This window comes from Stegastes partitus, unplaced genomic scaffold (genome assembly GCF_000690725.1).
Source record: "Stegastes partitus isolate 25-593 unplaced genomic scaffold, Stegastes_partitus-1.0.2 Scaffold95, whole genome shotgun sequence".
In the NCBI taxonomy this organism is placed as follows: Eukaryota; Metazoa; Chordata; class Actinopteri; family Pomacentridae; genus Stegastes; species Stegastes partitus.
The window spans coordinates 532850-548011 of NW_007577826.1; the positions used below are offsets into that span (position 1 = coordinate 532850).

At 39.5% G+C, this 15162-nt stretch overlaps 1 protein-coding gene across 2 annotated transcripts in view; it reads right to left on the reverse strand.

Annotated features, from left to right (window-relative positions):
• Positions 1-372: 372 nt before the first annotated feature.
• eps15l1a (epidermal growth factor receptor pathway substrate 15-like 1a) overlaps positions 373-15162 on the reverse strand; it is a 65358-nt gene continuing 50568 nt past the window's right edge. Inside the window, exons 24-26 of one of the 2 annotated variants that reach the window (XM_008277319.1) lie at positions 9561-9722; positions 3745-3761; positions 373-668 (exon numbers count right to left, since the gene is read on the reverse strand). In XM_008277319.1, the coding sequence (XP_008275541.1) occupies positions 522-668; positions 3745-3761; positions 9561-9722 (326 nt within the window). In that variant the 3' untranslated portion in view covers positions 373-521. Of the gene's footprint in view, positions 669-3744; positions 3762-9513; positions 9723-15162 lie in introns of both variants that reach the window. The other variant, XM_008277317.1, reaches the window with a different exon arrangement.

Genomic DNA, 15162 nt, shown 5'->3' on the forward strand with positions numbered 1-15162 from the left:
CTGTCGAGGTGTTTCATCTGCGATGACCAGCTAGTCTGCTTAGTCCAGTGAATGGATTCATCACATTATTGTCCAGCCACTATAGTGCATATACACAGTGCATCCGTTCGTTTCCATCAAACCCTCTTGCCTCCTCCTCCTAATGTCATTTATCCCTCAGTTTTCCTTGTTTTCATGTCAGCAGGAGAGTTTTGCAGTGATCAGTGTTTGGCCCATAGTTTGCTTGTAATGATTTGTAATTCAGAGTCAGCCACCAGACTTGCCTGGGAGTTCTTTCTCTTTCTTTCTGCTTCGACTCATTAACTGTGCATATGGAAGTGCTGTTCTTGTTTCTGTGTGTGTGTGTGTGTGTGTGTGTGTGTGTGTGGTGGTGGTGGTGGTGAGGGGGGGGGGGGTTCCATGAACACTTGGAAGTTAGTCCAGTGAAGTACTTCATGTCTGAATATTTAGATGTCAGTCACATTTGTCTGCATTTCAGCCAGTGGCTATGTGTGCATTTTGTGTGTGGTAAGGATTTCAGGTCATGCATTGGACATCTCTGCCTTGCTGAGGGCGATGGCCAGCTCCAGGTCTTCCTGTTCCTGCTGTCTGAGCCTTTTCAGTCGCTCACGCTCTGCTCGCTCACTCTCACGCTTTGCCCACTCCAACTGCTGAGCCTCATTCCCAAGCTACAGACAGAAAGAGAAAAAGAAAGAAAGAATGAGAATGAGAGAAGCCCTTTTCAGACAGGTAAAGTGAGTACACCCCATTGCAGTATCACCGAAATGACAAGTGATTCAAAACTCATGATAATTGCATTATTTCTAATTGAACAGTTGAGAATTTCCTCTTATGAACAGTCACAAACACTTAAGAAAGACTGAGATGAAAATACACACCCCAAAGTAGAAACTCACTGCAACAAAAGTGCATACACCTGTGTTCATTTACACAAAAGTTAGAAAATCTGTGTAGTGAAACAATATTGAGTGCACCTGTGATTTCCAATCAGCCTAATTGCATGAAGATGATTGTTAAATAAGCTATGAACACCAGAACTTTCTGAGTTTTGGAGCTAAGCGCTGTGTCATTCTGCATGTCTGCATTATGGCTTCACAAGGACAAAATTGCAAGAGGAATTAAAAAATCTGAACGTGAGCCTTTACAAAGAGGATACAGGAATATGGGTGACAAACTAAAAATCAGTGGAAACACAGCTGCATCAGTAATCCGAGGGTTAAGAACATGCCACTAATCAGAGCTGCAGTGGTCGTCCTCGACATTCAACTTATGTTGACTATATCTAAGAAAAAAAACTTTCTTGCACTTAAGCTCAACACGAGATGACTTGGCAGAAGAGGAATATTCCAAAATCACACAACAGCTTATAAAAGAGGAAAAGGTGAAATCTATGACCTGGCCAAGTATGTGGCCTGACTGAATCCAACAGAACACCTTTGGGGTATTTTAAGAGAAAGGCAGAGTAACACTTCAGCAGCTGTAAAAATCAATCAATCAATCAATCAATAAATAAATAAAAATCTCTTTAAGCATGACTGAACATCTTACCAGGGATGTGAGCAAAGCACCAGTATAATGCATTGGAGGGAGGATTGAGTCCGTCATCAAAAATACAGGTGGATATACGAAGTATTTTTTTAAAAAATGAAAGATTTTAATCTCAGCAATGAAAGGTGTACTGACCTTAGTAGCACTGAGTTCTTACTTCGGAGCCTGTAATTTTAACATAGTAAATCTAAATTGTTAGTTGTTAATTTTACACAAGAGCAAATACGCGAGTGTTACTCAACGAAAAGTAATGCAATTACTGTAAGGCGATACAACTTGTAACCATTTGGTCACAATATTCAAAAGCACACAAGTAACTGGTACTGTAGCTCAAAAAATGTGTGTAAGTGTACCTAGCAGAATCTGCATTGAGGCTGCTCACACCTTTATTTTCTATTTACTGCAATTTATAAGAGGTAACTAAATATATAAACCATTCCATTTTTGAAGCATTGTCAATGTAATTTTACTAACTAAAACTTTTGCATGTTTGTGTTATATACTGCTCAAAAAATAAATAAATAAGGGGAACACTAAAATAACACATCCTAACGCTCAATGAATGAAATATTTCAGTTAAAAATCTTTATTCATGACCTTCGCCCTAAGTCGGCTGGGATAGGATCCAGCCCCCCATGACCCTAGTGAGGATTAAGCGGTGCATAGATAATGGATGGATGGATGGATGGATGGATGGATGGATGGATGGATGTATGGATGGATGGATGGATGGATGGATGGATCTTTATTAATTTAGTGGAATGCACTGAGAACAAAATAACATAAAAATGATCAATGTAAATCTAAATTATTATCCCATGGAGGTCTGGATTTGGAATCATACTCAAAATAAAAGTGGAAAATCACATGACAGGCTGATCCAACTTCAGTGGAAATTATGGATTATGAATTATGAATCTATGGTGCAAAGTAGCGTTGGTGGATGGAACGAGACATGATATCCCAGATGTGCTCAATTGGATTCAGGTCTGGGAAATGGGCAGGCCAGTCCATAGCATCAATGCCTTCATGCAGGAACTGCTGACACACTTCAGCCACATGAGGCCCAGCATTGTCATGCATCAGAAGGAACCCAGGGCCCACTGCACCAGATATGGTCTCACAATGGGTCTGAGGATCTCATCCTGTTACGTAATGGCAGTCAGGGTACCCCTGGCTTGCCCATGGAGGGCTGTGCGGCCCTCCAAAGAAATGCCTCCCCACACCATTACTGACCCATTACCAAACCGGTCATGCTGGAGGATGTTGCAGGCAGCAGAACGTTCTCCACGGCGTCTCCAGACTCTGTCACGTCTGTCACATGTGCTCAGTGTGAACCTGCTCTCATCCGTGAAGGGCACAGGGTGCCAATGGCAAATCTGCCAATCTTGGTGTTCTCTGGCAAATGCCAATCGCCCTGCATGGTGTTGGGCTGTAAGCACAAGCCCCACTTGTGGACGTCTGGCCCTCACACCACCCTCATGGAGTCTGTTTCTGACAGTTTGAGCAGAAACATGCATATTAGGGGCCTGCTGGAGGTCATTTTGCAGGGCTCTGGCAGTGCTCCTCCTGGTCCTCCTGCACAAAGGAGGAGGTAGCGTCCTGCTGCTGGGTTGTTGCCCTGCTACGGCCCCTTCCACATCTCCTGGTGCACTGGCCTGTCTCCTAGTATCTCCTCCAGGCTCTGGACACTGTGCTGTGAGACACAGCAAACCTTCTTGCCACAGCTCGCATTGATGTGCCATCCTGGATGAGCTGCACTACCTGAGCAGCTTGTGTGGGTTGTAGACACCACCTCATGCTACCTCTAGGGCTGAGAGCACTGACTAAATGTAAAAGTGACCAAAATATCAGCCAGAAAGGATGACAGCAGAGAAATGGTCTGTGGTCACCACTTGCAGAACCACTTTATAGGGGCTGTCTTGCTAATTGTCTCTCATTTCCACCTGTTGTCAGTTCCATTTGCACAACAGCAGGTGAAATTGATTCACAATCATGTTGCTCCCTAACTGGATAGGTTGATTTTGCAGAAGTGTGATTGACTTGGAGTTACATTGTGTTGTTTAGGTGTTCCCTTTATTTTTTTGAGTAGTGTACATATGAAATGCATTGACTTCATGGTCACTAACAAGCATTTTGAGAAACATTGCCAACTTGTTTTTTTTAATGTGAATTTCATTGTGTTTAGTCTCTTACCTTGACTTTTTCAGGTCCTGTCAGAGAGATGGATTACAAAACAGAGAAATTATAAACCAAAAAACCCTGAACTCAGTGGAACTAGGTTAGTTTACAAGATACCACACCACAGCACACACACACTGTAAAGGGATACCTGAAGAGTTTCTGTGCAGTCCTCTTTGAAACCCTGTCTTTACCTTGTCTTTGTCTTTCACCTTTGAGTAATTTGCAAGTTATTCTACAACCTTCAAGCTACAGTATTAAATCAAAGTCAATCATGAATTATTACAAAGCTAAAAGTTATTGAAGCTGAAGTAGACATTTGCTGCTGAAGTGCCACATGTAAGACAAGTGGACTGTAGTGAAACCAAACTTTCAGTGAATCCCTTCAAGTAGAAATATATTATGCTGCCAACTAAAGAAAAATAGAGACCTCTATAACAATAGATGCATGCAGAGAATGAGAAGCAACGCATTGTGTCTGAAACTTTAACTGTAGTATATATTGAGTTTATGCACAAAACGGGGATTTCAGGAAACATGCCCATTCAAGCATATGTCTTGATTTCACCCAATAACTTGTTGTACTGCTGTAAGATGGTATGACCATACCACACGACTAATGAATTAAATGTGTCTTCATAGTAATGTAAATATATGTTAGCAAGTTTTTTTGGTTTTTTTCTGAACTGTTAAGTAGTGCTAGCAGAATTTACAAGAAAGAAATCTGTACAAACGTTTGTTGAAAATCAGCTGTCAAGCTGGAACAGTAAGGCCAGACAGTACAGAAATAACCGGAGTGACTTTTGCAAACTTGGATCAAGTAGAATTCACAGAAAAGCCTCAGTCTATTATTCTGTTATTCCTTGAGGGTAGGACAGTTCCCCTGTTATCTAATCAAAATTTTTACAATCTCATATAATTTACTAAAGTAGGAAGGAATGTTTTTATTTTCAAGCCCTTGAATTACCTTTCAAACCCCAAAACCTGATCTGCAGGTTTTAAAAGGCGTGTTATGCCTGTTGTCAAACAAATGTCACGTTAAAGCAAGACTTCCTAGCACTCCTTGAACTACTCATGTGTGATGTTTTGATTTGAGCAGTAAAAACAACCATATCACGTTATTCTAGTAGTATAATTTAAAAATTGTGAAACAAATAAATAAATAAATAAATAAACTTTTTCCAATTCCTGGATTTTGTAAAAGATTAAGAATTGTGTGCTCCTTGGTCCAACCAAGAAGCCATTAGTGAATCAGCTGTGTGAGTCACGAGTCGCAAGTAGTGAGAGCTTTTGGCTGAACTGCAGCCTGTGTTTACATAAATTTAAGAAGTACACAATAAATGTCTATGGTATGTATATAGTATGCTATACAGTTTTCTAGTAATGGTAATAAATGCGGGCACTTAGAAAAGTGTTGTAAATGGTGATTCTAGGGTTATTTCTACTTTAGAAAGTGAATAATTAAATTAATTCAGTTTTTTTTTTTTTTTTCCTCTCATTAATTGATTGATGGCATAATACCTTTGTCACACTGCAAAGAAATTATTTTTGAGTTCCCTCTCCTGCTAATTATGGTTGTGCTGTTATAGAGGTGCGGGACTTTATATTGTAGTAAGAAATGAGCCCACGGTAAAGAAAAATGTGACAGGAGCAAAAACATCAATTTTAAGTCATGCTAATGAAATAATTTTCACAAATAATGCCTTTCTGAATAAACAGTAAAGCTGTCAGTGTGTATCTGAGGTTCCATAAAAACACATGTGGAAGCAGCACTAGGTGCTGTCAGGTTACAAAAAGATGTAACATGGATGGATTCTACAGAGTTGTGAAGAGAAAGACAAGATAAAGTGACATATTTAGACAAAGACATGCAGAACCAAAATAAATAGCAGATACAAAACACAAATCAATTACAAACAACAAAACAAATGGAAAACATAGCAGCACGAATGCACATGCACACACACATACACACACACACACACACACACACACACACACACACACACACACATCCACAGCAAGGCCATGCAGGGCAAACAGACTCAGGATCTGACAGCTGAGTAGTGATACTGCTGTATCTTGTGTGAGATAGAGTAATCTGACAAGTGCTTAAACTGAGTGGTATAAGTCAGTCATTTAGACACAAGCATTAACCCAGGCTGAAACCAGGGATTATCTGTCCAAAAAATGATCATCTGGAAGACTGAAAAGTGAAATGCAAAGTATTTTGTGATTATCAGAGGAATTAGTGTGGCAGTGTTGGGCTAAATGATCACTCATGGTTGCAGATGTCAATACTAGTATGAAAAGTAGCAATTAGAAAGAGTCCAACAAAAGGCTGTATGTTAGCCCCGTGTTGGACTGACGACCTTTTCAAGAGCACAACAGGTGTCTGTTAATTTTTGTATGTGCGCTCTCAGTGACTCTTCAAATAGTGGCTGTAAGCATCAGTGCAACAGACTGCTGATAGTAGCCCTCAGCCTCTGTCAAAGTGTGGGGAAACCAATGATATTCTTCCTGCCAAAACAAACTAACCACAAAAAGGGTCACACCCTTTCCTGCATTAGAGGAAGATAAGAGTCCGAACTCTGCAACCTGTACATCTGAATTATCAAACTGCAATTTCTAAAGTGAGTTCAAATGTTGTGTCACTGTGGAGAATGGGTGTAACTTTAGATATTGCCTCCTTGTCATTGACAGTATCTCTTTGACTGTCTGGTGCAGTTAAAATGGGCTCGTCAGATACTTGGATACAGTTTATAACTGGCAAATAAGTTTCGATGTGATAACCCCTAACTTTTTATGGTTGATCAACTGTCATTGTTCCCACAATTTAGGGGACAATTTTCCTGCTATTGGTTACACATCACCAGCAGTATCCTATCCCATCCCATCCTAACACGTAAGTTGAAAAGCACTCTTTAAAAATAAATATCTAAAATACAAATAAACAAATGGCATTTCAACAAAGTTTGGAGTTGAAGTTTGTTGTATTTTAAATGTAGACAACAGGATTGTCAATTTACTGTAAATTAGCTCCAAATACTGGATCTCGTACTCTTTAAGTAATAATGATCAGTATTGGTACACAAGTCTACCTCTAATCTCTGGCTAAGGCACAGATCAACACATTCTGCTGGTCAAAACCGGTTTTGGTCACAAACTCACAGCGACAACAGAACTCCGGGACACTGTGCACAGTCCCAGCACTAGGCTGTTATTCATGAAGAAACAGTTCCAGCACATTACGATCCCTTAAATCCCAAACGATCTTACAAACAGGGACAATAAAATGCATTTTTCTCCATTCCTAACTAGGAGATATAATATGTTAATCAGGAAGTGTTCAATATATTAGTAGGTGTGTCTTTTTAACAGAACCAAAGTAACTGTTGTCCTCTGATTTGAGTCCTCACACGAAGCAAACAATGTCCAGACCCCAGTTCTGTATATCAACAGAGTTGAGTTCTTTCTGCTATGGGAAAAAAAATGAACTTTTTTTTTCTAAAACTATTTCTTTAATACTCTAGAAAACTGTCACCAATTCCATTTTTCAAAGCTGAGATGGGGTATTTTTGTGAGTGTTTTAACAGAGAAGCTTGTAAACATGAAGAACAGAAAACGGTTAGAATGACGAGCATCAGAGAATCTGAAACTGAGTCAGCAAGCTACCTGAGTCCTGTGTCATCCTACCTTGTTAGCTGGCTAAAATATTAAACACATAAACTAGGTCAGTGCAGTCAGTTTTATAAGTTCACTGTATATTGTTTTCAACTTGATGGTGACAAATGAAATTACATACAAATTACATTATTTATGTCATTGTGTGAAGAATTTGGAGTGGAACGATGAAGTTTAAATCAACATCACCATCCATGAAAACATGAAAAATCTACACTAACCAATCATGTTATTACGAACACTTGAGCAATTATCCAATCAGTCAATCATGTGGCAAAGACGGTTCTGGAGTGTCACAGTACGTTCCCATCATTTTTGGTGTCAGATGGGCTGCCTTGACTATTTCAGAGTTTAGTCAAAAAAGTGAAAACCACAAAAAACAACCAGTGGGTGTCAGCTCTGTGGAATGGCATCTCTTTGTGGAGAGAGTCAAAAGAGAATGGCAAAACTGAGTATCCGGTTTCCCAAGATAAACACTCTTTACCATTGTGGGGAACAAAAAACACCTCAGAATGGACAGCATGTACAATCTTGAGGTAGATGAGCTATATCAACTGAAGACCATACCAGGTTCCACTTGTGTCTGCCAAAAACAAATATTTGAGGCTGCAGTGGCCTCAGACTTACAAAACTGGACGGCAGAAGATCAAAAAAATGCAGTCTGGTCTGATAAATCTTGATTTCCACTGGGGCACACAAGTGGTGGAATCAGTGTTTTGCACCAACAGCATTAATCCATTGACCCAACCTGTCTTGTATCAACAATATAGGTTGGAAGTTGAAATGTAAACACATGGAAAACTCATGCCACACCTCAAGTCACTCACTACCAATCATTCAGGGTTTGCATCTCTTAAAGGCCACAATTTACCATTTTTTTAATGGCTACTTCTGACATGACATTGCGATGCGTCACAAAGCAAACGTCATCTCAAATTGGTTTCACAAACACCACAATTAATTCAGTGGACTTCAATGGCATCCTCTGTCACCAGATTTGCTTCCAATGAAAGACCTCTGGAATTGACAGCATGATTGTGCAGCTGACAAATTTGCAGAATAGAAGTGATGCAATAATGTCAGCTTGGACCAGTATCCCAATGCACTGTTTTTAACATCCAAGATCCATACCGTGAAGAATTTAGGTTGTTCTGACATCACAGAGAAGCACTACTCAGTACTAATACAGTGTTCCTTGTAAAGACCTCAGTGAGTTTATATTGACACTCAGTCTTAGTATAGTATTATATGATTACCCAGGATTAATTGACGAAAAAGCATAACCTATGCTATCTCTGTGTAAGCATTTCTAGACGTTGTCTGGACAACATCTAGTCACCAGGTTATATTGACTATTTAACTCATGTACTACTGTCAAAGCACCCCATTTCCACCTGCTACTATTGTGATTTATATCTCATACATTATCAAGTGTGAAGAGGACAGATTGTGTAAGCCTTCTGTAATAACTGACTGACCTATGGTTGAAGACTGTTGCTCAAACACAACTGAATATACATTTAGACATTTACTTCTAGAAAGGAACATTCTCGTAGTGTTGTTCCATTCTCTTTGTAATTAGGTCAAATTAGCAACAATACAGTAACAATATACCATGTTTAAAAATACACAGTAATGATTGAGATGCCACATCCTATTCCTGAACGGAACTTTTGGCACTACGAATTAGGGACGCCATGGATCACGAAAGTCCTGGTTCCTGTCATATCATCTCACATCACATCACATCATACCATATCATATCACCCAGATCACTTTCTGTAAAATTACAAAATAGGGCCTTGGCCTTAGCAGATGACTGCATTCCCAGAGTAAACTTCTAGTTACTTTAAAATTAACACCGGTAGTAAAACTGTATTTTACGCTATGAGTGTTAAACTTTGCTGTTAATCCATGATTGCTGGACTATGGGTGAGGATCTATACAGATGACTATGGTCCATTACCACTGCTCAGAAATTTTAAGTGGTGTCCTTCAGTCGCAGTGACGTGAAATCTTGTAACTGTGCAGGTGTGTGTGCAGAGCTGTGTGGCCTGGTGTGGACACTTACAGTAAACAGTATCACTTATCTCAACTTACAGAACTGAAGTCTGTAAAACCTGAAGTACAGTCTTTAGGGGGTTTACTTGATGCTGAGGATGGGGCAAAAGGGTCTTTTCCACTGAATGGGTCTCCCAGGCCCTTTTTATTCTGGAACGGGTCAATGACGTCACCGCTGAACGGCTGGAAGGGGTCACATGGTTTGGAGGAGTCAGCTGTGCCACTCATGCTCACTGGTGTAGTCTTACCTAAAGACATAAAAAATGGAGGTAGACATCATCACAGAGAAGAGAGTTTTCCTTATGAGGCACTTTTTATATCATCAGCAATCTTTTTTCTACCTCTTAAATGAATGTAAGAAAAAAACAAGCATTATCAATCAAATCACAACACTAATGCTTGTCAGGTGACAACAATTTGACAAGTCACAGGCTTCAGGTTACTCATATCTCCAGAGGAGGATGTACACAAAATAAGTAGATATGTTCACTGATAGCTGGGAAAAAAACATGACTTTAGCTAAAGTCTCACAATTCTCAGCTTAGTGAATTATGTTGATAACACAAGACCTGATATGATCTGTTCTGGACTAAAACATACAAACTGAAATTTCTCTGGCTCTCACAGTTCAGCCCACGCCCTGCTTCACTTCCAGTGTCACTTCAAACCTACCGACCAGCTTTTGAAAGCCACAAAAGTTTCACATCCCCATGTAGCACTGCAAACAATTCAAATTATGTTCCAACACAAATCTTTCTTTAAGTTATGAACTGCAGTACATCTTCTGGAGAACGGAAATATATAAAAACAGCTGGTAAAGGAAAAACACAGAAAAGGACAACACCCAAAGAACTAAAACCAAAAGTGATACCCCATAACCAGCAAAACAATTCTTAACGGTTTCCTGGTAAATCATTTGGTTGGGTTTCTGCCCACATTACCAAATGCTGGTGCACCAATTTACCAACTACATAGTACAACAATATTGTGTGTGTTCAGAGAGTACACATAACCACATTCGTGATAACAGTCCACAGAGACTTACCCGTAATATATTTTACCTGTAATAATGTAATTTAACTTGTAATTAATGCTAGAAAATGAGAAAAACAACTTGAGGTAGAAAGTCTATCCCTAAACTTCAGGACAACACTTCTGGCAAAATTACTAGCTCATTTAAAATGTGAGATATGAGTTGTAGAAAAATTTAAATACAATTTAATCAAATTCTACTTTTTGTACCTGGCTGGTTAACTTCCACAAACTAGGGCTGCAACTAATAAACTATTCCACTGACTCAAGTCTGTAAAATGTAAAAGAAAATTCCCCTGTAACTCATGGAATGATCCTAAAATGCCACACACACACACACCCACACCCACACACACACACACACACACACAGAAACGCACACACACACACACACACACACACCCACACACACACACACACACACACACATATATACATATGGAAGTTTATTCTTGTGACTGGAACTGTTATGTGTGACAAACAACCTAACCTTATGGCCCACGAGCATTTGTTTTTTGACTTGAGATTTGTCACATTTAGGCCCTCTGACACTGACAGCATTTAAGACTTGCAGGCATGGAGAAGTTGACAAACTGCTATCCCTGAAGACCAAACAAACAGGCACTTTCCTAAAAAAAACACTTTTCATATAAAAATGCCTATTTGTCAGACTCAGTAATGCCTATATATGCATGAGCAAAAACATAACACAACAATAATCATTGTCACAGCAGTGTCAGTTCACAGGGAGCTAAAGCTGGGCCTGGCAGAGGATCGTGGGAATGTTAAGACTACGTTGTGGTGCTTCTGTAGGTGTTAAACCACAGTACCAGAGAAACTGTTGCCATACAACAAATTCAGTCCTATTACCCAGATAACCTGACTGATTGGGGTGAGCAGTTCATTTCACACTCTACGCTGAGCAAAACTGCCTGCCTGGCAATCAGTTTTTTCCTCTTTCAGTAAACTGTGTACATGGGTGCATTCACACTTCAGAAACCACAATGATGAGCTCCACCCTGTTTTAAATTTATCTACTACATTTGTGGCATGTAATGTTAAAGTGTACCATACATGCATCATGCAGCTTGTAATCTATTGAAAACAATAAGTTACAGCAATGTGCCACAGCATGCATGTACATGTGAAGATGAGTAGGGTAGAAAATGTAAAAACACTAAACTAAGTATCTGAAGAGAAAGACAACAGTTTAACTAGTAAAAATGTTGCCATTTGCCAACTGCACACAATGAATTTCTCTGAACCACTAACCCTTGTAAACACGTATACACATAAGGGAAGGAGAGAGGAAGCAAGTCAGGGTGTGTCTGCTAACAGTAGGCTAAGTAAACCACACATTAACGCTCTTACACCATCACCTTCACATGTGCACATACACAAACAACAAAGCAGCAATTTGTGAGCAACAATAATAATACAAGATATATGAAAAAATCACAAAAGCATTAATGTGACATTTAACCTTGGGTGTCACAGAGTGAACTTTGGAGTTGAAGCTGGCTAGAGTCTGAACAAATAAAAGACTGACATCCAAGCTCTGACAGACTTCTCTTTAGTTCCCTTTGACAACCACTGAGTCAGCAAGTGTGTGAGATATGTAGAGCAGCAAGTGTGGCTTATCCTGAAACACAATATTGTCAGTATGAATGCTGAGTTCTAAACAGACAGAGTTGTACTGTAGCCACAAATTAAAGTGCTAAATCAAACATACTCTTAATATCTTTTAAGTATTTCCAAGTCATTAATTTCTACGGCTATTACTTGTCATCTCAGCTAGCAGTTGGCATTTTGAAGCCACAGTTACTTGAGAAAGTGAGAGAATATTTTTTGAGCTGCACCAGTACTAACCTAATTTTAAATGGGATTTGGTTTGATCATACTTGACTTTTGAGCTTCACAAGGCAAGCCACTGGCAATGGTGAAAAGGTTCATTATTCCACTCCAGAAAGGAAAAAAAAAAGAAAATTTGGTATAAAGTCTTGGGGAACACAATTTACAGGGGGAGATACAGAGTCTGTTACTGACTAGGGTGAGACCAATAACCAGTGTAGACGTATACCAAACAACAAAGGCACCTGGCTAATTTTAGTGACTATCCAGCAGATTTAAAATAAATTTTAAATTCAGACATGTTGCATTCATACATACAAGTACATTCAGGTGTCAGCAGACACCACTGCAGATATCTGCACTTTAGGCAGCACTCTGAAATGTTATTTGTATAGCACATTCTGTCACAGGTAAATTCATTTTGCTTTACACTAAAATTAATAAATAACCTGTCAGGAAAACATATATTTAAAAAACACCCTTAAAATTGTTTTTTTTTGTTGATTTTTCAACATGAAAGTCATTTTACCACTTGCCACTTTATAAAAGTGTCAAACTTCATCGATCTAAACAGTGTATATTAGATTCTTTTTTCTTAGAAATATCCTCCATTTCACAAGAAACGCATCCTTTATTGTCTTGCTAATTCTAGGACATGAAACAAGAGAAGTATCTTTTGACAAAATCAGTGTGAACTGCCAAGACACAAGGTACATTGTGTGTGACAGCTGATGTGACAATGCAGCACAGCTGCTGGGGACTTGATATCCAGAAACAATAAAAACTAAATATTTATTAATGATTTTTTATTTTACTTTCCATGCTACATCAGTATGATAGTTAAGTGTGACCTTCACACATTAAACATTATGAGTGAAGAAAAGCCACTGATGTGAAAGTTAATCAAAGTCAATTCAGTATCAAAACACTATCTGAGTAATGAGAAAAACAAATTTTTACACCCCTGACAAAACCTTCTCATTGCAGTACAAAAGGATGTAAAACATGATATGACATGCTTCCTTGGCATTGCACGTCAAGTTGACTTGAGAAACAACATAGAAAACACAGTCTCTGACAGCAGTGGTTTGGCATACACATGAAGGCTTTTATCTTCTCTGTACCCACAATGACATTCTTTCCTGTTGACTTGTCAGACCTGAGTTTAAGGTGTGCTTTTTACGTTGGAGAAGAAAAGTTACGCAAAAGATAACATATACAGAGCACCACTGCTTAACAATATTCTGTAGAGCAGTTGTTTTCAAAGTGTGGTTCTCCCTTAGAGAACAATGAATAGCTGCGCCCCCCCTGACACACATACACACAATTTCAACATATTTGGGTGTTTCTTTTTATTCTTTTACACATCTTAAACACATTTTAAATATATTTGTGTTTTTAAGTAACTGTCAATGCATTTACACATTTAACAGTCTTTGTAAACATTTTAAACACGTTTTTAAAGAACTTTCTATTCTTGTACACATTTTACACCGTCTCAAACACTTTAAACATGTGCTTTTAAAGAACATATTCTTCTACACGTTACACCCTTCCCTTTTAAAACATTTTAAACATGTGTTTTCATAGAACTTTCTATTCCTCTATTTTTACCTTTTGACATATTTTAAACATTGTTTCTTTAAATAAAAAAAGACTAAACATTTAAACATCTGTGTTTTTACATGTCTTTGACATAACTAACACATTTTAACATAAATAATCTTAATTCAACTTTTATACATATTTAGTCTTTCATCTAGTCTCACCTTTTGTTTAGTGCGTGCAATGAGTCTGGGTCTTTGACGTGCACAGGCGGCTGATGCAGGGATGCACTGGGGAGAGGAGCAAACGAAGATCATCCTCTACCCGCAGTCTTGACCGGTACTTGCTTTTTACCTGTGTGAGTGCAGAAAAACCGCACTCACACAGGTATGTGGCTTCAAAGGGGAGTAGTTCACGCATTGCCTTTTTTGAGAGGTGGGGGAACTCAGTCTCCACAGACAGCCAAAAGTGCACAACTAACACGTCACTCAGCTTTTTCTTTCCAAGTCCATACTAGAGTTAAGACAAGGGCCTCTTCCTCTTGCCTGGTCAACTCATCACGGGATGACACTGAGAAGGAGAATGGATTTCTCACCCACTGATTAGCTAAGGTCTCCTCTCCAAAATACTCAACGAACTGCTCATGCAGCCCCTCCAAATGCGCAATGACCACCTGCTGTACAGTGTCCACTTGCAGCCCTGTCTTTTCTATGACATCCTACAAGGTCGGGAATGTTTTAACACGAGCACACCACAGGTCCGACTTCTTCCTGAATGGAGAGACCTGATCATGTGCCATAAAGACATGGCACTCTTTGCCCTGCAGGGAGCTCTTCAGTGCATTTATCCGGTCAAATATATCAGAAAGATACGCCAACATTGCAACCCAGTTCATGTCCTCCATATGCTTCACCAATGGAGAGCTGATTTCAGCAAGAAATAGGAGCACTTCCTCACGTAAATCACACAGGCGGGTGAGGACTTTGCCCCGGGACAGCCATCAAACCTCGGAGTGCAGCAGCAGGTGTTGGAAGTGAGCGCCCATCATATTGCAGAGGATGGAGATAATTAATTAGGATCACAATTTTTACCGCCTCGTCCAGGACTGTGCGCAGCTCTTTTGGCATCTTCTTGGTTGCCAGGGCCTGGCGATGGATGATACAGTGCGTCCAAACAGCGTCCAGGGCAACCGCTTCCACCTGCTTCACCAGACTGCTGTGGCGGCCTGTCATTGACCTGGCACCATTAGTGCATATTCCA